Source organism: Pogoniulus pusillus, chromosome 36 (assembly GCF_015220805.1).
Source record: "Pogoniulus pusillus isolate bPogPus1 chromosome 36, bPogPus1.pri, whole genome shotgun sequence".
NCBI classification, from domain to species: Eukaryota; Metazoa; Chordata; class Aves; order Piciformes; family Lybiidae; genus Pogoniulus; species Pogoniulus pusillus.
The window spans coordinates 4,584,697-4,605,288 of record NC_087299.1 but is presented as its reverse complement, the minus strand read 5'-3'; the positions used below and the strand labels follow the sequence as shown (position 1 = coordinate 4,605,288).

Below are 20,592 nucleotides of genomic sequence, written 5' to 3'. Positions count from 1 at the left end.
TGGTCCATAGATGCCAGCCACACACCCACAGCCCCCCAGGCACCCACCTCATTGAAAGCTGCCCTGGCTGGGCGCGGTGTGGTGGCACGGGCAGCTCGCCAGCTGCTCCTCCACGTCCTCCCAAAGAAGTGGTGGTAAGTGGCATCAAAAAGGGAGAGGCGCAGCTGGTACTCTGCTCCCTGCAAGGCATGGCAGGACAGGGGCATCAGGGAAAGGCTGCAGAAAACACTTCAGGAAATAAGGACAACTAACACTTGGGGGGGGAAAGTTGTGCCCAAATCAGACATGTGCCCATGCACAGCATCCTGCACCCAGAATGACTGCTCTGAGAGCCAGAGGTTGAAGACGCCAAGAAGTGGGACAGCTGGATGTCACATGTGATAACGGAACAGCAGTGCTACCTGGCGAGTTTGGGTTCAAAATGCTCCTCTAAACAAGCAAAAGTTAAACGTTAATCAGATTTGCAGGTAGAAATGTACAGAACTGGGCCACGGCTCTGGTCTGTGTTTCTGGAAGAAACTGCCTAACAGTGCCCCCCTGGAAAGTGACCTTACTTTGAAACCTGCACCTCTGGGAGCTCTGGCCCGCCGACAACCCAGTCCCAGCGGCAAAACGGGACTGCAGCAGGCACAAGCCAGGGGCTCACCGCCAGGCTCTCCTCCGGAGCCGAGCTCATCCTACCTGAGCGAGGACAGCTCCTTCCAGGTACTTCAGCACGCAGCAGAAGGCAGTGGAGCCAGCCCAGCGAGCCCGCCTGCGCTGGCAGTGCGGAGGAACGGCGAGGCTCTGCCGGAACACCTTCCGCCACTCGCTCATCTCGCTCCCGGGAAGCTCACCTCCGCCGCCCCGCGTCGGTTAGGAGGAGCACTTGGCTGAGACACAGAGGGAAGCACGCACTGCACCGGCCGCCCCTGCAGCTTCCCCCGCCCAGGTGAGCCTATAGCTCCAGCAGCCCGAGCTCGGCCGGTAGCACCGGGCCCTGCAGACACGTGTACGCGGGGATGCAAAGCCCCGTACAGGTACGCGCAGGTATCCATAGAGACCAGACACGTACACGCAGAGAGCGGGGCACGCGTGTGCCTGTGGACGGAAGGACATCCAGATACAGCTACGGACCGAGGCTCCCACACCCGCGAGTGGCTACAAACGGCACCACGGCTGTGCGGGTCTGCACCCCCTACACCGGCCTCATACCCCAGCCGGTGGGGATGCACACACACGGGTTGGCCTCCCGCCGCAACGTGAAGCCCCAGGCCAGCAGCACGGCTCGTCTGTGCCCACACAAAGCCTGCACAGAGCCACGGACGCCCACACCAACACCTAGGAGCAGCCATGCCCAGCCGCGCAGGCCGAACCCGGCCGACCCGACCCCCCCGCGCACTCACCGCGCCCCGGCGCCATCTTGCCGGGCACCACCATCCTCGTCCCGGGCCGGGGGGATCACGACCCCACCTCTGCTGCTACCGCACGGCCGCTCGCGCTCCTGCGCTCTTTATCGGCGGGCAGCGGAAAGGGCCGGAGGAGGGACGGGGCCGGGACGGGGCGGGGCGCGCTGACGGCGGCGAGGGGGGCGGCGACGGCTGGGCCCGCCCCCCCCACGCAGGTGGTCGCGCCCGCCTCAGCATCGGGTTACTAGGGCGATGGTGCCGCACCGCGGGGGGCGGAGCCAGGCCCTGGGCCCCGCCGGCGTTGCGGCCAATAGCAGCGGCAGGGCGCTGCCGGCGGCGGGACAGGCGGGCGGCGCCACCAATCGGCGGGGGTGGGGGCGGGGCTTGCCCCCCACGAGGGCGCCGCGGCGGAGCGGTGGGGAGCGGCGGACGGCGGCAGGTGCGGGACCGGGACCGGGACTGGGACCGGGACGGGGGGGCATGGCGGAGATTGCGGTAGGGGCGGTGATGGAGGCGGTGATCGGGGTGATGGAGCTGGGCATGGCCGCGGGCTCAGCTGCGGTGAGGCCACGCCGCCACACGCCCGTCGCCGGTGCCCCCGTAAAATCTGGCTGATAGCCCGGCAGCGGCGGTTCGTAACCCGACTGCCCCAGCTCGCGGAGGACCGTTCCCATCGCCGTGCTGGGTATCCCCCAATGGTGCCGGGCGGTCTTGGGGCGGCGGGCGCAGGCGCGGGCCCGGTGGTGCCCGCGGGAACGGGGCGGTTGCGCCGTTGTGGTCCCTAGCCAGGCGAAGGCATCCCGCAGTCAGTGTTCCGACTGCTGCGGCCCGGTGACGCTGCAGCAGGGAGACGCAGCACTCAAACCCCTGTAACACGCAAACCAGGAGGCAGGAACACGAAAATGCTGGGGCTTTTCCCCAAAGCATCGTCCCGGTTTCTAATCCCGGCCCCGCTGCTCACGGTGGAACCAGAGCATCACGTTTTCTGCAGGAGGCTGCGGCTTCGTTAACCAAAATGGTGCATGGGGCTGCTGGGAACGGGGACCCACTCCCGAGCCCTGCTAAGAGCTTCTTGTCTCCTGGTAGCTGCTGCCACCACTCTTTATGGCATCCTTCTTCAGACCTGGCGTTCCTGCAGCTCCAGGCCCCCATCAGTCCCCGCTCCTTGGGGCAGTTTGCCATGTCACACCGGGAGCCCTCTCATCATACTCCCGTGGCTAACCGAGGCACCTCAGGCTGTTGGCATGGGCGCTTGGCCTGGTGAAAGACACTCAGCTGAGCAGAGCCATGCCCCTCACCACTGGGACCTAGACTGGCCATTCGTGGGGAAGGCACTCAGCTGGCTGCCAAAAAAACGAGGGTTCTTCCAAAAGCATCACTGGGAGCCACAGTGCTGTGCCATGGGGCAGTGCTGGGGCACTGCCAGGGCAGGTAGGATGGGTAACAGCCATCCAGCACATATCGCATCTCTATAGGTGCTGTATACATGCAATGACTCTCTGGCCTGTTAATGAGGAGCTTGCAGCTGCTAATGAGAGATACTCGAGAGCTGCTGCTTTAATTATTATTTATTAGTGCTGTTTAATGAGGAGGGTGGCAGGGCTGCTCCTCACTCTCAGCGTGCGGGTCTGTGGGTCAGATGTGTGGCAGAGCAAGAGCAGAACTTGGCACGTGGGAGCAAAGCCACTGCTGTGCCAGTTCTGAGGAGTGCTCCCCATACGGGACAGGGCTTATGGCCTTCCTGGCCTGTCACTGCTGTGGCATGGAAAGTAAGCAGCCTGCTGGGGCCACCCAGTGCTGAGATGGTCCCCATCAGTGTCGGAATGCTTCGGAGCGGGCAGTGACAGAACTGTGCCAGGAGGGCAGGGGATGCTGCTTGGGCGGGATATGTTGGATGGAGGTTGACTGAGTTTTCCTAATTTATAAATGCCACCAAAGCTGTGGCACACTCCCTGACCCCTTGTGCTGGCTTGGCCTCTGCTTTTCATCTTCAGTCCAGCTGTGTCGGCACTGTTATCGCTCCAGGATCGCGGTGCTGTGTTTCTGCCAGCAACCAGCACGCTCCAATTACTAGGGTGTCCCCAAGCCACACTCTTCAGGGTGGGTTTTTGGCCCAAGATGGCCAAAAGGCATTGAGAAGGAGCAGTTGGCACACATTGAGGAGGATGAGTGACCGGCCAGCTGGGGGGAACACGGCGTCTGGACTGCCTCCGCGGCACCGTCTGTGGCTGCCTTGATTTTATCCCTTAGGGAAAACACCCGGCATGGTGTCACGGCGTTTCCACCACGGAAACGTCCAGCAGCCACCACCGGACGAGGTTCCTCTCACCGGCGGCGGGTGGCAGCCTCTAGCTCGCCCACGCGTGCTGCGGGTGGTGGGCTGTGGTACCGACACAGTTAAGGCACCGGCAGGATCGGGGCGCCGGGCTGCACGCCACGGCACACGCCACGGCTGCACGGAGCCAAAGTTGCCGAGTCAGGATGTAAGAGCGGCAGGGACACGGCTCTGCAGCATCCCTGGGTGCTGCTGCATCCCGGGGCGCGGAGCACTCAGCTGTTCCCGGGGACGGAGCTGGAATGGGGTAGGAACCGGCACCCGCTGTGTTTGTCACAGCTGCTCCGCACTGGCACCGGCGCCGGCGCCGCTTCCCGGGTTGCTGCCAGCGGGGGTTCCTCTCATTTTTGTTGCTTCCTGACTGCACATCGCCGTTCCAGCACCGGAGCCAGGTGAGTGCAGTGCCGGGGTGGCCGGTGCCGTGGATGGTGGCTCAGCCGTGTCTGACTGGCAGTCCTGGCACGTCGGGGAGGCTGCCCAGCCGGTGGCTGAGGAAGGGGCACAGGCTGGTGGTGCAGCACACCAAGGAGCCGCGGGTGCTTGGTGGCCTGATGGAGCCCCTTACTTTGGCGCTGGTGTACGTGACGGCAGAGCGGGACTGGCCCTGCCTGGCTTGTGGCTTTGGGCTGTGTCATTGGCTCTAGCAGCCGAGCGGTGCCGGTGCCAGCGCTCCGGCGCGCCCGGCACCATCACGGGCAGCTTCACGTGTCGCAGCTCCGCTTGCCTTGCTCCTTGTGGTAATCGCTGGCCGGTAAACACCCTCGAGCCCACCGGCCGCTGTCGGAGGGGTACCGCACCGCGGTGCCAGACTAGGGCATGCCGGGCTGGAGACTAAATGCTGCTTTGCAGCAGAGCAGCTTACCCGGGCAGAGGGAAGGGGCAGGGCTGCTGCTCTGCGGATCCCTGCAGCGCCGGGGCTGCGGCGGGGGGTGCACGGGACACAGAGGTGACAGCAGGAGGTGGCAAGGCTGCAAGGCAGCGTGAATAACGGCGCTAAAGTCACCTTCCCCCTGGCATTTGCTGAGGGAGCTGCTTGAAAAGCTGGTTAAAAAGGGGTAGAAATAAGAGGAATGGATGCCCAGCATGGGGGGATGCTCGGTGCCATGTCCCCTGCATCCCTCACCAGATTAGCTGGGAGGGAAGCTGGGGTGCCTGGGGTAGGGGCCCCGCAGCTCTCCGCGACCCAATGCCTCACCCTTGCGGGGTCAGGCTCAGCAGTGGGCATGGAGGCTTTGTCCCCATAGGCGCATTAATGCCCTGTCTGATTTCTTGCTCCAACCACCGCGTGTTTGGGGGGCTGTAATCTGCAGGACACCACACACACACACCCCCTTCAGGGCTGGGCCAGCAGAGCTTTAGCTCCCAGGGGCTTCCCAGCCACAAATCCCTCCAGTATTCCAGCGCTTATCCTCTCCCACCTTACTGTGCTGGCCGGGGATGGGGCTTGGTGGGAAAACTGGCTTTTGGGGAAACCTCACACCTGGGTGCAAGGCACATCCTGAAGTCTTGAAGACTTTTCTTCCCTTTCCAAGTGTTGCCCTGCAGAAACTCCTGAGGGTGCAGGCTTGCAGTGGAGTTTGCTGAGAGGAAACTGAAGGTGCAGGGCTGGGCTGGGGACAGCACCAATCTTCTGGCACAGAGAGGACTAGGCTTTTGACAGCACCTTCGGTTTGGGGGGCACAGAGGGATGGATTTGCCCCTAGATCCATGATGTCCCAGATCCTCAGGGCACGAAGCTCTGCACCGTGTGCCAACAGTCTGGCAGCGCTTCCCGGCAAAGTTCCTCCAGTGCCGCTGGAGACTTGCCAGCCACCACGCTCGGTCCCCCCGGCATCACCACAAGGTGACAGATGAGGGTCCTGCCGAAGGTTGCGGAGAGCTGAGCTCATCGCAGCGCTGAGCTCATCCACCACAGATCCCGGGATGTGTAAACAGCCGGTGCCAAGCCCTGCAGTCGTTGTATGTCCCAGTTGGCAGCACGGGCATGGACAAAGCACGGCTGGGGCTGGGGGCTTGGCTGTCCCTCCTGCACCGTCCCCCATCTCAGCCCAGCTTCATTATCCTGCTGCTAATTAAGTGACGTTGAGCGGACATGGAGCAGCTTGCAGAAGCGTGCAAGACAGTGCCAGGAATAGTGACTGCCCTTGACCCGCTGCGAAGGTGATGCAAGCGGCTCCTGGGAGAAGTTGGGGGGTGACGATGGCTTTAGGGGGGCTCGGCCAAGTCCTGCTAGGGGATACAGGGCTCAGAGACCAGCTCCCTCCTGCCCTCCGAAACGAACCCGGCTTTTTGAGTCTGATCTCCAGCCCTGGCCCGACTGCGGCCAAGAGGAGCTGTGGCTCTGCAGCGCTCAGAGGATGGAGCTCTGCACTGGGGCTGCACTTCGGGGCCGCAGCGGGGCTGGGGGCTGCGGTGGGCGGGCGGGCAGGCGGCTCCGCGGGGATGGGCTCGGCTGCCGCAGCCGCTGCCATTGGGCCGCGTGGGCTGCAGGGGATGCGCCGGGATGCAGGCACGCGGGCCGGGATGCTGGCGGGATGCGGGAGGAATGCGGGCTGCAGGTGTACCAGCTCAGGATGCTGGAAGAATGCAGGGTACAGGAGTGATGCAGGAGGCAGGCATGTCCTGGTGGGATACAGACGGGATGCTCTGTGCGGGCACGCTGTGCTCTATTACAGGAGGAAGGTAGATGCTGGAGGGATGCAGGAGGAATGCAGGATGCTGGAGGAATGCAGGGTGCAGACACACACTGCTGGGATGCGGGAGGAATGCCTGAGGGATGCAGGGTGCAGGGAGGGATGCAGAATGCAGACAGATGAGGCCAGGGTGCAGAATGCAATGTACTGAGATGCGGGAGGAATGCCTGAGAGATGCAGGGTGCGGGGTGGAGGGGTTGGGGAGTGTGTGGGGTGTGCATAATGAGGACAGACCAGGCCAGGGTGCAGGATGCACTGTGCTGGGATGCAGGAAAGCTGCAGAATGTGGGAGGGATGCAGGACACAGGCATGCCCTGCTGGGATGTGGGTGGGATGCAGGATGTAGGCACGCCGTGCCAGGACGCAGGCAAGATGTGTGCCAGGACAGAATCATGCTGTGCAGGGCGATGGTCCCACTGTGCCCAGGGCAGCCAGGGAAGGGGCACAGAAATCTCTCAGCCCCAGCCTGGGTGAAAAAGCAGCTCATGGCTTGTGACATAAAGATGCGGACAGGGAGGGTGAGAATGCCAGGGGCTGAGCCCCTCTTTCCCTCTAAGCTCACACACCCCCATAGAGTGTGGGAAAAGTGGAACTCTGTTCCTTTCCTGAGCTTCTCCCTTGCAGAGGGACCCTCTGGGGGCTGCTTTAGTGTTAAAGACCGGCAAAATGTTTCATTTTTCATGCCCACGTTACTTCATTTCCTGATTCGTTGTACCACCTCCCCGGCGCGGGTCAGTGCTTCACTGCCGCAGCTGGGCTACCCCGTGTCATGCCCTGCTCGCCTGCTGTGGGCAGCTAGGCGGGCAGAGACAGGCAGGCAGTGAGTCAGGCAGCAGGTGGCCCCGCTCTGTCAGTCCTGGGAGTCCCAGGAAGTTTGGGGAGAATAGCAGAACTGGGGAGATGGCGGCACAGGGCAAGGGCAGGATAGGTTCGGGAGTGGCAGTGAGTCGGAATGGGAGCTCTGAGGCTGGGGCTGGCAGGGCTGATGTGCCCTGTTTGCCACTGACCCTGCTGCTGCCTGTGCCACATGCCCATCCGGCTCAGAGCTTCTACAGCAGGAAGTGCCGTCATGTGCATGCCCCAGAACCCCCCGTTTCTTCCTCTTTTTCCCCGGTGGCAGGGCTGAGGCGGCGAGCGGCTCCGGGGAGCCCAGGCTGGCTCCATGTATCCCGAATCCACCACTGACTCCCCGGCGCGACTCTCACTGCGGCAGACGGGCTCCCCAGGGATGATTTACAGGTAAGGGTATGGGGCAGCACCGGGGGGGCTCCAAACCAGGGCCACAGCACCCTAAAAAAACACCCCCACATGCTTTGTACAGAAAGCCTCCGGGACTGCACCAAAACAGGCACCAGCAGCAGCGTTTTGGGGCTGATGCCTGTTGTGGGTACTCTGGGGGAGCATGCTGGTGTCCACCGCACAGTGTCCCTGCAGTGTGGCACAGGTGACACCCCTGACCCTTCCCGTGGCCGCCAGATCTGTCGCTCGGTCCCACTCCACCTTTCTAATGGGGTTTGTGGCATCTTTCTTCTTTCTTCCCTTTGCTGTCGGAAGCGCGAGATACGGGAGCCCCAAGCGACAGCTCCAGTTCTACAGGTAACCCAGCCCTCCCCTTCCCCAAAACCCCCCTCCTGGCCAGCAGGTGTGGCCCTTGCTTGTGCCCGCGGTGCTGCCAGCATGGCACCGCGTCTCCGCCTGCTCGTGGGTTCCGCAGCGCGATGTGGGGACCCGACGTGTGTGTCTGGGTAGGTGGTAGCCACCCTCGTCGTGCCCCCAGGCAGCAGAGGATGGCCAGAGTGGGGATGCAGCCAGTGTGGGGGGTGTGGCTTGGCTCAGGAGGAGCACCTCACACCAGTGCTGCACCAGAAGGAGCCTGCTGGCTTTTCCTAAGGGAAGCTACAGGAGCCCAGCCAGCTGCTCCCCTGCTCCATCCATTAAGCAAGGCAGCGTTAAGTGGTTCCGAGGCAACACTTCCCGGCCCCGCCGTGCTCTTACCGGCTGGAGCAGGCACTTCTGCCTGTGCTCCGTGCCAGCAGCCGTGCCACAGCTCTCAGGGCTGCAGCAGCCCGGTGCAGCTGAAGCAGGTCTGGCCCAGCTGTGAGGAGGCAGGGGACAGGAGCTGTCCCCTAAAAGGGAGCCATGACCTCCCCACTCCATCCTGTGCACAGCAGGTGAAGGAGAGGCTGGCTGGTGCTGGGATGGCTGGGTGGCACTGCCAGCCTGCCTGTCCCAGCGATGTGCCACCTTTGGTGGTGTCAAGCTTATGCATGGGTGAGTTTTGGCTGCCAAAACGGCCAGGCACCTGAACTGCTGGGCACATCTAGTATGAACGGCTCCCGAGGCCAACAGGCAGCAGACAGTGGGGGCCACCGGCAGCTGTTGCCCAGCCTTGTTTTGGGTCTCCTGCCCAGAGGAGTCTGTGGTTAGGTTCTGCCACAGCCCAGCTCTGATCTTGCTACCACAGGGACTGTGGCAGGGCTGCCACCACAGAGAACTGATTCTGTTCCCTAATGGACCCAGCTGTGCTGGCCACCACCCTGTGTGCCTGTGGCGTGGGAGCTGTGACTGCAGGGCGCGGGGCTGGGGCGGGCGGGGGCCATGCTGGCAGCGCTGGCACGGCAGTGGCACATCCTCGGGCTTTTAGCGAAGCAGCCATGAATAATTTAGGTCCCTTCACCAGGAAGAAAATCCCCTAATAGGGCTAATGGAGCGCGGTGAGAATGCCGGGCTCTGGGGGGGCCTTCGCCGCCGCCAATGGCTTTTGGACACCGAGCTCTGACACTCCCCTCACGCAGAAGCCCCCCCGGCCCTGGCTCTTAAAGCTGCCCCGGGGCAGCCTGACCGCCCAGAGCGTGGCTGCGGGTGAGCAGCATCCCCGGCACGCGGGTGAGTCGGGGCTGGCGGTGAGCAGGGATGGGCACAGCAGTGGCACAGGCAGCAGGGAGGGGTTTCCGCGTGGGGTGGATTTGGTGGCTTGGGATCCAGGGGGGGTTTTGGGTTGGGCTTTGGGGTCTTTCTGGTTTTAGGAAGGCTGTTGTTTGCCAACGAGTTCCTAGCTTTGCCAGCTGGGCTGGGTAGATGCCTTTCTGAGCAGCCGCCCTGCACATCTGGTTGTCACCCACTTGTTGTGCCCGTGACACACGCTAATGGTCCCCTGACACCCCGCAGAGTCTGTGTCCTGTCCCCATCCCAGCAAATGGCCTCTCCCGCTTGGTCTCGGCACTGCTCCGGCTCCAGCAGCTCCCGCAGCCCCATGGCTTTCATCCCTTTGGCCGCACTGCAGTTGCTGCTCACAGGCAGCCCATCGGTGATGCCGCTGCCCCCGCGCCCTCCCCGCTGCCCTGCCACGGGACTCAGTTCAAAATCAGAGAGGTGTTGGAATGTGGCAGGTGGTGGATCTTCGCCCTGCTCCTCAGAACATCCCAGACTAAAGCCCCGGTTCTGCTTGCTGCAGCCATTTCATTGCAGCATGGTGAAGCCACAGACCAGTGGTGCGGCCAGCTTGGACTTTTCCTGGCTGCTTTTGGGCAGGGGGATCCCAACAGGGAGAAGGAGGTCCCACTGAGGAAATGGAGATTCCACAGTGGGTGCTGCACCCATGTCTGGTAGGAGTCGCTGATACTGTGTGTGAAGGGCTGGTGCTGGTGGTGACAGCTCCAAGCTCTGTTTTTAAGATGCGGCAAGAAGCAGATGCTAGTGGACAGGGCTGGGTTCGGTCCCCTTTCCATGTCTCCCTAAATTCCCAAGTCCTTACTGCAGAGCAGGAGATGAGCAGGAGGGTCTCTGGCATCGCTGGAGTCCCCCAAGGCTTCAGTCACCCCTTGCCAGTGGGGTGCATCTCCTGGGCTTTCTTCTTTTCCTTGAGGTCACACCTCAGTGGAAGATGCACTTTGCTTTGGCTCCTGCTGCTGTGAATTTGAGCTTCACAAGGAAAGAGAAAACCACCGCTGGGAGCCTGACGCCAGCTCAGCCTGGACTCAGTGTGCTCCCAGCAGCCGCCTCGGCACCAGCGCCGAGGGTTTGGCCCCGGTCTCTGCTCCTCTCAGACACTGAGTGTGAGGGACGCTGCAGAGAGCAGCAGGGAGATCAATGCCAATGCCACTGCTGATGAGGTCCCAGCCTTAGAGGCATTGAGGACATCCAGCTGTGGCAGGCTGCTTGAGGTAGCCTTAGTCAGCTGCAAGGTTGCTACCATGGCTGTAGGGCAGGTGCTGGTTGGCCATGTGGGCTGTAGCACCCTCCCTGCAGGCACAGCAGCCACCAGTGAGCACCTGGCACCCAAGGCCCCTCTGTGGATGCCCACCTCTCTGGAGAGCCCCACGTGAGGCCACCGTTCCCATCCTAGCCTCTCCTACACTCTGACGTGTTGCCAGATTCTCATCAGCACCTTGCTATACTTGCCCTCCCCTAGCTGCCTCCTGAGGCTCACCACATCCCTCACAGGGATGCAAACCAGTGGCAGGCCCATTGGTGCATGCTGAAAGGCAGCACAGCCCAGGTACATGCCAGGCTGCACCAGCTCCCCAGACTTAGGGTGGCTGTGGCGGGTATTCACCGCAGCCCCAGCTGCCCGACCATGGGCAGTGCTGCATCCCTTCCCTGCCGCACTTCTGCCATCACCCTCCCTTTGCTCTTTGGCTCCCCGACCGCAGCTTTGCTCCGCTGAAGCCATGGCTTTGTCAGGATCCTTGCTGTCCCCTCCCTGCGCCGCCGTAGACCCGCCACAGGTCAGGTCCTTGCAAGGGCTGGTGTCACCACTCAGGTGGCATGGCACGGGTGTGGGCATGGCTCTTCCATGAGCGTCTGTGGAGCCTGGCGGGACGCTTTCCCAGCTCTCTCCATAGCACTGCTGAGAGGTCAGTACCGGTGCCGGCGGTAGAGCCCGCGCCGGACCGGCGGGATGCTCTCCATGACGTACAGCGAGAGCCTGCGCAGCGTGGCCAGCCGGCACCCCCCAGAGTGGGGGCTTCTGCCGACCCCCCGCCCGGCCGACGGGCTGGAGCTGCGGCGGCTGCGGGACGTGCGGGCGGCGGCGCGGGCGAAGACGCTGGAGGAGTTCCTGCGGATGCACGGACTGTCCCTGGCCGACAGCACCGCCCGCACCACCGGCATGAGGTACAGGTAAGGCAGCGCCGGAGCCGGCGGTGCGGGCAGCATGGTTTGGGCCAAATGTGCCCAGTCTGGGGTGTGTGGCTGGAGCAGGAGACGTCGCTTGCCACTCGTCTTGCGCCCGTCGGGGAAAGGCCTGGGGGTTCACTGGGTGCCTTGTGCCGCGCCGAAGTCGGGAGGAGCCGGTGTCGCGGGGATCTCGTGTGTGGGAGCGGCTGCGGCAGGCCAGGGCTCGATGATCTTGGAGCTTCCAGCTTGGCTTTCCTCACTCGGTGCTTACAAAGCTCAGGCTGCTGGAGCAGCCACAGGGCACCTTGCCTGTGCCTTTCTGACGCGGGTGTGCAGAGGTGGCGCGCCGTGAACTCTGCGTCTGGGGCTCAGGCACAGCGTGGGGTGTGCCAGGATTTCACCCAACTCTTGTCTTTCTCATCATCCACCCGTGCGGGCAGGACATGCCAGGCAGCTGGAGAGTTTGCTACAGCTCCTCAGAGAGCATGAGGCTTCCTCCTCCAGCACATCCTTTCCCTCTCCCCTGACACTGCAGGTGGGCAGGGGGGCACGGGGCCAGACACCGCTGATAACCCATCTACAGCTGAGGTCATCAGGGCAGGGGACAGCAGCTGCTCCCCTTGTGACAGTTCTGGGGGCCTCTTATCTCCCCACTGCAGCAAAGCCCCTAGGGACCACAGCTGTGCCGCTTGCTGCCATGGCGTGCCATGCCATGCTGTGCCACACCGCGGCACAGCAGGTCAGGTTCTGCTCAGCTCACAATGACAGAGGTAACATTTACACAGCGGCAAGAGCCCATCAAATATTCATGGGGTGGTTATTTATTGATGGGCAGAGGCTGGCGCAAGCCACACCGGTGCTGCTCCTCCGGGCAGGTGCCCACTGCCCCAAAATCTCTGGCCTTTCTCCTCGGGGAGCTGCCGATGGCTGCTGGGTCCCCCCCGCCAGAGGGCTGGCGCTGGCACCGGTGGGATTACCCAGTTAAGGAGCTTTGCGGGAGCGGGAGGCGGTGGAGATTACAAAGGTCCTCATTAGATCAGAGTCAGCCGTGTGTGATTTCCCCTGCAAGTGAAGCCGCAGCCTCGCTCCTTGCCCCTTCTCTGGGGGGCACAGCCAAGATGGGCAACCAGCACATGAGCCTGGCCAGAAGCAGTGCCGCGGGATAGCGAGCTTGTGGCCCTCCTTTGGCGGGAGGTGCCAGGCTGGAGTTTGCCTCAGTCCCCATTGTTTGAGTCGGGGGTAATCTAGGGGATGGTCTACTGAGGCCATGACCCTGAGGTGGGCAATTGGCCCAGCTCTGGCAAACCTCGGGGCTAACACCCAGAAATGGGTGTCTGGGCATGGGCATGGCTACGGATGGAAGGGTTTGTTTTCGGACGCACACCCGCCCAGGAGGAGGGCGTTGTGCCACCACGGCAGGGCCAAGGGAGGACAGTGGCTCTGTCACCCCAAAGTGGGGCTGGGTGCATCGCCCGTGGTGGGCGCTCCGTGGAGGGCACCCAGAGCGGAGCTCCTCCTCCTTCCCCCCCACCTGCCCGGGTGCTGCTCAGTTGCTCGCTTCCTGAGCTCATCAAATATTGAGGGCAGGAGGGTTGCCGGGAGCGGCTTCGCGCCCGCCGCCTCGCAGTCCCCCGCCGTCACGTTGGCGGCGTGCGGGAGGAGCTCCCGCCTGGCTCGGGGCGCCGGCTAAATTTAGGCAGCTGGCGGCTGCCCGCCGGAGCAGCATGCAGGTCTCCTTTGTGTGCTCCGAGCACAGCATCAAAAGCCGGAGCGCGGAGGACCGGCTGAACCGACAGAATGCCGGCAGCCCCAGCCTGGGCACCCGCGGCAAGTTCCGAGCCGTGGCCATGGTGGCCCGAAGCCTGGGGCAGCTCTCGGTGCAGAACGCCCCCTCCTCCAGCGAGTCCAGCGTCAAGCAGCCGGGGATGAAATACCGGTAGGAAATTGGATCCGCTGCCTGCTCGGCTGCTTTCTCTGTTCCTCACCAAGCTCGGGGCGGTGGCAGGGTCTGGGGGGCCCCCGATCCCTGGCTCATGTCCTGTTCTGTGGGTTTTGGGTGCTCCAAGTGCCGACCGTGCGCCTCCGTCACCTTCCTCACTGCTCACTCCAGTCCTCTCTCCGGGCAGCTTTGATCCAGCCTCCTCTAAAACCAGCGGGATGGGGCAGGAAAGGGACCCAAAATTTGGGATAGATTAAAAGGATCCCTGGCGCCTGCTGAGCCGCGCCGGCTGCCGAGCCGGGGCCGGGGGGTCGGGGGGGTCGGGGAGTCATGGCATGCGTTAATCCACGGACTGCCATAGCATCTCTCCGGTGCCTCCGGGGACTGCCACCCTGCAAACCGTGTGCGGAGCTGTAGTCAAGGCTTGGCCTTCAGCTGGCCATAATGGGGCTGGAAATGAAGGAGGTCAGCTAGGACACGTTGTGCTCCTCAGGCTGGCACCCACTGGGTTAACATGCTCCACGTCCCTGACACTATTGCAGAGCTCTGAGGGCTTTCCCCCTCCCTCAAGATGAGTGTTAGCTCAGGCATGGGGCTGGGGGATCTCCCTCCGTGAGCGTGCGCCCAGGCACAGGGCTGGGGGTTCCCCCCCGAGATGAATAAGCCACGGTCCAGCTGCCAGCTGCTGCATGCCCTCGCTGCAGCCCAGCTGTGCCTGGCATTAGACAGCAAGTGCATCAGGCTGGCCAAGCGTGGAGATGGCTCCAGTCATCACTCACCAACCACATCACCTACCATTAGTGTCCAGAGCAGCCAAGTGCCCTTGCCTGGGCACTGAGGAGGGGCTCGAGGTGGCCTTGTCTGGCTCATGAACTCCAAATCCTTATGACAGTACTGCTGGGGACACACACGGTGACATCCTCCAAGCTCAGCACTCCTTGGTCACGTCCCCATCTGCAGGAGTAGCACATCAGGGTCCACCTAATGCCACGTAGCAGGTGACCAGCTCTAGGATCCCTGCTGTGGGGGAGACAGCAGTGATGGGGCTGCTCTGTGCAAAGGGATGGCAAAGCCACAGTACATTGAGCAGCCAGTCAGCACACTTCCAGTCAGGAAAGCTGGGAGCAGCAATGTGCCACCAGCTCCCACCTGCCTAGGAAGACCCCAGTGATGCCTCTGTAGCCCAGGACGGGACTGGGGCACACCAGGACCTCCCCACCGTGGTGGGTTTGAGCCACCACCACTCCATGGCCAGGGTCTCTCTTCACTATGAAGCACTCTGAACATAACATAGGGGCGGGGGGGGGGGGGGGGGGGGGGGCACCTCCGCACCTCCAAACGTTTGGCATCAATGCAACAGCGTGGCAGGAAGGTGCCCCAGCTTGGCTCAGCCCTCGGTTCACCGTGGCTGCTCCTTGCCCGGCTCCCTGTGCCCATGCTGGCGGTGGCGGTGCCTCCCGGTTGCTACGCGACACCCGCGCGGGCGAGCTGCCGCGGCTCACCTACACTTTATTTATTTTAACGCTCGTTTCTCCAGCCTTTGTCATCCTCCAGCAGAAGTTGGCTCTCCATCGGCACGGCGAAGGCGGCTGCCAGCCCGGCCCCCTTCCCCAAAGCTGTTCTTCAGCTCCTTGTGCCAACCAACTTCTCAGGGGTGCTCCATTTCTCCCGGATCCTGCTCCACTGCCCAGCATCTTCTCCCTGTCCTCCACCACCGAGAACAGGCACAGCTCATGCCGCGTGTGGGATGCTTCAGGCTTGGCCACCACTGTGCCAGTCCCACCGCTCCTGCCCTGGCCCCCCACACTGGCAGCTCTGTCAGGGGACCAGAAGCCCATTGTCACAACGAGCAGCACTAATGAGGTCACTGCCCGCTGCCTCTCCCGGGTACCCTGCCAGGCATGGCAGCTACTTAGTGTGTGGGGAGCGGCATCGCTGCGCCGGTGCTGGCCGTGCCACTGACAATAAGCCGTGTGCCCAGCCTAGGATGGCTTTCACTCAGTGATGGGGGAAGCCTCGCTGCGGGATGCCCCCAGCCACAGATGGGGACAGGGACCACCACCATGCCCTCCCTACCCTACGCGGACGGGGTCTGGGGGCTCTGCTGACTGCTCTCTGTCTTGCAGGAACCTCGGCAAGTCTGGACTGCGTGTGTCCTGCCTGGGCCTGGGTGAGTGCCGGCTCTTGCCACGGCCCCTTCCCCCCAGTCCCGCGGCTGCCACTCCGGCCGTTCTTTGCCAAGGGAAGGGCAGGAAAGGGTTTTCCTCCGGCCCCGCAGGGGCTTTGAGATGCAGCCCAGAAGTTGTCAAATTATTCTGCCTTTTTCACCTCCCGAGTAATGGGAAGTGACCAGGCTGTGCTGGCAGCGCCGCACCGCACGCGGCCGAGCCAACCGCAGCCGCTGCGTGCCGGGGCTGTGCCAGGGGAGTGGGGTGGGTGGCCAGGGATCAGGGAAGCGGCAGCTGGGTGCTTGCCACACTCACCAAGCGTCCATCCTCTCTCCTCCGCAGGGACATGGGTGACGTTCGGAGGGCAAATCACAGACGAGGTAAGGGTTGTGCCCTGAGTGATGCGGGAGGGGATAGAGCCAGCAGAGCCATGGGCCTTGGCCTCAGTGCCCATGGTCTGCCGGAGCTCACCAGCACACAGCTCGCAGTCCAGCTCTCAGCCACCCCCTTCACGACCCTCCCCATTGTCCCCCGGCAGATGGCAGAGCAGCTGATGACTTTAGCCTACGACAACGGCATTAATCTCTTCGACACAGCAGAAGTCTACGCCGCCGGCAAGTAGGTACCCGGTTTGGTGGCAGCACATGGGACCTCCTCCTGCATCCCAGCCTCTGGCACGTCAGAGCTGGGAGTCTCCCACTTTTGCCAGCTACAAAGCAGCTGCCAAGATGGGGCAGCCAGTGCTGGCTCTTGCAGGTGATGATGGCTTATGTCATCCCACGCTACCCTGTGATGCCTGTGCTACGGAGTCATAGCCATGCACTTACCCTGGCACAGTGAGCCACAGCTGCCAGGGACCAAGGGCATTTCCCTTCTGGTGGCCATCACTCCCTGTAGCTGCAGAAGCTCAGGTGTCAGCATCTTCCGTCTCCTTACCTTGTAGGGCTGAGGTGGTGCTGGGGAACATCATCAAGAAGAAGGGGTGGAGGTAAGCTGGGTTTGATTGGGCACAGCAGAGCTGTCCCTGCAGTGTCTGTGGGCTGGGGAAAGCTGGTGGAGCCAGGCTGGGTGTGAATGTGGGCAGGGAGCAGGCAAGGCACACAGAGTTTCATGGGTGCCACCATCAGTGACTCTCTCTTTCTCTCTGCAGAAGGTCCAGCCTGGTGATCACCACCAAAATCTTCTGGGGAGGAAAGTAGGTAGCACCCTGGCCCCACAGCAGAGCAGCCACAGCTTGCTGGGCTCTCACCACTTTTCCTTTCACAGGGCCGAGACGGAGAGGGGCCTGTCCCGAAAGCACATCATTGAAGGTAGGGATGCTCACTGGGCACTGCCAGCCTCAATGCCGGGACATGCCAGTGCCAGGCTGTGCCTTTGCTGGCTGCCTCATTGGCTGGTGGCACAGAGCCTGGCACGCCTGATGGTCCCATTGGCATGTCAGGTCTGAAGGCATCGCTGGAGCGGCTGCAGCTGGAGTATGTGGATGTGGTGTTTGCCAACCGGCCCGACCCCAACACGCCGATGGAAGGTGGGTGCTGCACCACAGTGCCATGCTCCTCCCTGCTGCCTTTTGTTGGCATCGTGGTTGGTTTGCGCCAGGCTTTTACCTTTTCCCTTCCCAAGCAGAAACCACTCCTCTGCCACCAGGGGCACTCACAAAGCAGCTGAATCTCTGCCAGCCCAGCACCAGGACCCTTTCGGGCCATGGCAGGGGTGGTTCAGTGGCAGATGGCTGCCCTGTCTCAGTGAGCCACTTGCTCTGCTCCACCAGCAGCAGCCAACTCCACTCTCTCTAAATCTCTCTTTTATCACCAGGGGACCTATTTAGTTCCTCCAAGTCCAGGACTTTCATCGTGGAAGGTACTCCCTGCCCGCACGCTGCCGCTGCCCGTGTCCCAGTGGCATTTCCTGGGGCAGAAGTCCCACTCCTTGCGATTTCCATCCCTGTCCTCTGCACCCTGAGCAACCCTGCCACCAAATGTGGAGGCAGTGGCAGCACCACAAAAACACCCCCAGCCATCCAGACTTTCCTGCAGATCCAGGGAAGGAAAGCAAAGAAACTGCCCAGGCCCTTGCCACGGGGCACCACGGCAGGGTCCCCCCTGGCCAGGGCAGCCCCATCCCCCTTGCTCTCCCCCCTGCCTGCCTGTGGCTGCAGGAGTGCCTTGGCTTGGCCACGGCTCGCATGGCTCAGGGCCAGCTCCCCCCGAGACCCTAGCATTCCTCCCACAGGGTCTGGGGCTTCCTCCCTCGCCTGTGTCTCAGCGCAGGGGCAATGCTTCAGGTCCCCTCCTCTGCAGCGGTGCCTGTGCTGGTACCCTGCGGGGTAAGGGGCTGGTGCCGGGAGCCTTGGACTGCATCCATATGAGGAAAGCCCTGGTGTAACTGGTAGCATGTCAGGGGGGCTGTGGTCCCCGGCACGTTCCGAGCGGCTGCTCCGGTCCCTATCCTGCTCCTCTGAAAGCATCCTCCAGACACAGCCACGCTCCACCTCCCAGCCCGGCGTTGGGGAGCTCAGCAGCCCCCTCCTGCCAGCGCGGCCCCCCCTAACCCCCGCTGCTGCTCTCCCCTTCCCTCCGGCAGAGACGGTGCGAGCCATGACCCACGTCATCAACCAGGGGATGGCCATGTACTGGGGGACCTCGCGCTGGAGCTCCATGGAGATCATGGTAGGGGCCCGGGGGGCCGGGGCGGCCACAGCGGAGCAGCTTCAGTGACGCTGATTTAATTAGACAGCAGCTGGCAGCAGCCGAGCGCTTGCAGATGCGCTTGAGCCTTAATTATCTTCCAAGAGGGCTGCTCGCGGCTCAGCTGGGGGGCGGGGGGGAGGGGGGGGGGTGTCAGCAGGGGTCTCGTGGGGACCAACGGGTTGCTGAGGGTCCCGGTTCCTTGGCAGGAAGCTTACTCAGTGGCCCGACAGTTCAACCTGATCCCGCCCATCTGCGAGCAGGCCGAGTACCACATGTTTCAGCGGGAGAAGGTGGAGGTACAGCTGCCCGAGCTCTTCCATAAGATAGGTATAGTGTGTGTGAGGGGGGTATCCTGCTAACACCCCCCCCCCCCAAAGCCCAGCAGGACACAGTGAATGGCCCTGGGACCAGCCAGCCCTTGTGCCATGGTCCCTAGAGGAACTGGAGAATAGCAGCCTTACCCTTTGCTCTGCTCTGTCCCCAGGTGTCGGAGCCATGACCTGGTCCCCGCTGGCATGTGGCATCGTCTCGGGGAAGTACGATGGGGGCATCCCCCCCTACTCCCGTGCCTCGCTGAAGGTGAGCCCAGACCAGGGGCAGTTATGACAGGATGGGCAGAGCTGAGGGAGCAGAGCCAGGGGCATCTCAAGGTTCCTAGGAGACCAGCAGGACCTGGGCAGTTGAGGGTGCCCTGACTGCACAAGTTCCTGGTACAGGCGAGTCCTTTCATGTGCCCCCCCAGGGATACCAGTGGCTGAAAGACAAGATCCTGAGCGAGGAGGGCCGGCGGCAGCAGGCAAAGCTGAAGGAGCTGCAGGCCATCGCCGAGCGCCTGGGCTGCACCCTGCCCCAGCTCGCCATCGGTGAGGGGACAGGGGGACACAGGGAGGGCACACTGACACACTGTCAGGGGGACACCAAAGGTGGCTGAGCCACATTCAGTTTCTCCTCTCTTCTTCCAGCCTGGTGCCTGCGCAATGAGGGTGTCAGCTCCGTCTTGCTGGGTGCCTCCAATGCTGACCAGCTGATGGAGAACATTGGAGCAATACAGGTCAGTGTCCACCAGCAGCTATGCCAGGGGAGGCAGTGCCACAGAGGAACAAGCAGCCCCTGCTCACAGGGCTCAGAGAAACACAGAACAGTTTTGGTTGGGAGAGACCTTTCAGATCATCCAGTCCAACCCTTAACCCAGCACTACCAAGGCACCACCAACCCTGTCCCTCAGCACTACACCTCCACAGCTTTGAAACTCTCTCAGGCTAGGGCCTCCACCACTGCCCTGGGCAGCCTGGGCCAGGGCTGACAATCACCTTGAAAAATAAATTGTTCCTCACATCCAGCCTAAACCTCCCTAGGGGCAACCTGAGACCACTTCCTCTTCTCTTACCACTTGTTCCTTGGAAGATGAGACCAACCACACCTGGCTCCAACCTCCTTTCATGAAGCTGTAGAGAGCAATGAGGACTCCCTTCAGCCTCCTCCTCTCAAGGCTGGACACCCCCAGGTCCCTTAGCTGCTCCTCTCCAGCCTTGTTCTCCAGACCCTTCCCCAGCTTCATTACCTTCCTCTGCGCCAGCCCCTAGTCCTACAGCACAGGGTGCAGGGAAAGGAGGTTGTGAAGCTGGCAACAGCACCGGGTTTTGCTCCCTTTGAAGCTGCGTGGTGGAAATGAGGTTTTGCTGGGGCGGGAAGGTGTGGGATGAGCCTGACCCAGGCTCCCCAGAACTGGGTCGCTCTGCTGGGGCTTGTGGCAGCGAGGTGGCAGGGCGGAGGCGGTGAGCGCGGCACGGCTGCATGCCAGCAGCAGCGCCGTGATCCTGACTGCTGGCCTGCCTCCCGCAGGTCCTTCCGAAGCTGTCGTCTTCCATCGTCCACGAGATCGATAGCATCCTGGGCAACAAACCCTACAGCAAGAAGGATTACCGCTCCTAGGCGCGGCCGCGCCGCCCTCGCCGCCCGATCGCTTGCTTACGCTTTGTTGGAGCGAAGTGGAGAGTGTGGTTGGCACCGCGAGCGCCGAGAGCCCTGCCCGCGCTGCCCTGGACCCTTGTACTGCTTCCACCCGAGGAAGGACCGGCTGGGAGCGCGGCGGGGCGAGTCCCAGGCCATCCGGCCGCTCTGCCCACCGCGGGTGCCGCCGGCGTGGCGCAGAGCCCCGTTGCATGCGTTGCTCCTGCCCACCGCGTGGCCGGAGGCGCTAGGCACGAGGCGTGAGCGGGTGCTGTACGCCCCTGAGGCCGACAACACGAAGCTGTTCCCCA

At 62.7% G+C, this 20,592-nt stretch overlaps 2 protein-coding genes across 14 annotated transcripts in view; one reads left to right on the top strand and one right to left on the bottom strand.

Annotated features, from left to right (window-relative positions):
* NPHP4 (nephrocystin 4) overlaps positions 1 to 1,490 on the bottom strand; it is a 19,922-nt gene extending 18,432 nt beyond the window's left edge. For 6 of the 8 annotated variants that reach the window (XM_064172074.1, XM_064172078.1, XM_064172077.1 and 3 more), the window contains exons 1-3: positions 1,386 to 1,490; positions 682 to 872; positions 48 to 179 (exon numbers count right to left, since the gene is read on the bottom strand). In XM_064172074.1, the coding sequence (XP_064028144.1) occupies positions 48 to 179; positions 682 to 816 (267 nt within the window). In that variant the 5' untranslated portion in view covers positions 817 to 872; positions 1,386 to 1,490. Of the gene's footprint in view, positions 1 to 47; positions 180 to 681; positions 892 to 1,385 lie in introns of those variants that run through there. The other 2 variants (XM_064172079.1, XM_064172075.1) reach the window with 2 other exon arrangements.
* On the top strand, positions 865 to 20,592 carry KCNAB2 (potassium voltage-gated channel subfamily A regulatory beta subunit 2). Of its 6 annotated transcripts, none has more exons than XM_064172091.1 (16): positions 865 to 931; positions 7,537 to 7,655; positions 7,971 to 8,012; positions 15,600 to 15,643; positions 15,984 to 16,021; positions 16,180 to 16,259; positions 16,585 to 16,629; positions 16,792 to 16,836; positions 16,908 to 16,951; positions 17,083 to 17,169; positions 18,225 to 18,310; positions 18,538 to 18,658; positions 18,816 to 18,910; positions 19,074 to 19,194; positions 19,294 to 19,382; positions 20,174 to 20,592. In XM_064172091.1, the coding sequence occupies exons 2-16, from the start codon at positions 7,579 to 7,581 to the stop codon at positions 20,261 to 20,263; spliced, it is 1,104 nt and encodes a 367-aa protein (XP_064028161.1). In that variant the 5' UTR covers positions 865 to 931; positions 7,537 to 7,578; the 3' UTR covers positions 20,264 to 20,592. The 6 variants fall into 6 exon arrangements, with proteins under 6 accessions (XP_064028161.1, XP_064028159.1, XP_064028162.1 ...); XM_064172089.1 differs by lacking the exon at positions 865 to 931 and adding an exon at positions 1,742 to 1,827; XM_064172090.1 differs by lacking the exon at positions 865 to 931 and adding an exon at positions 3,833 to 4,115.

Excerpts from the sequence above, each read along its gene's own strand:
- KCNAB2 (XM_064172087.1), top strand. The coding sequence starts at position 13,259 with ATGCAGGTCTCCTTTGTGTGCTCCGAGCACAGCATCAAAAGCCGGAGC. Across the intron at positions 18,311-18,537 it reads GGAGCTCCATGGAGATCATG|GAAGCTTACTCAGTGGCCCG; the intron begins GTAGGGGCCCGG and ends GTTCCTTGGCAG. Across the intron at positions 19,383-20,173 it reads AGAACATTGGAGCAATACAG|GTCCTTCCGAAGCTGTCGTC; the intron begins GTCAGTGTCCAC and ends TGCCTCCCGCAG.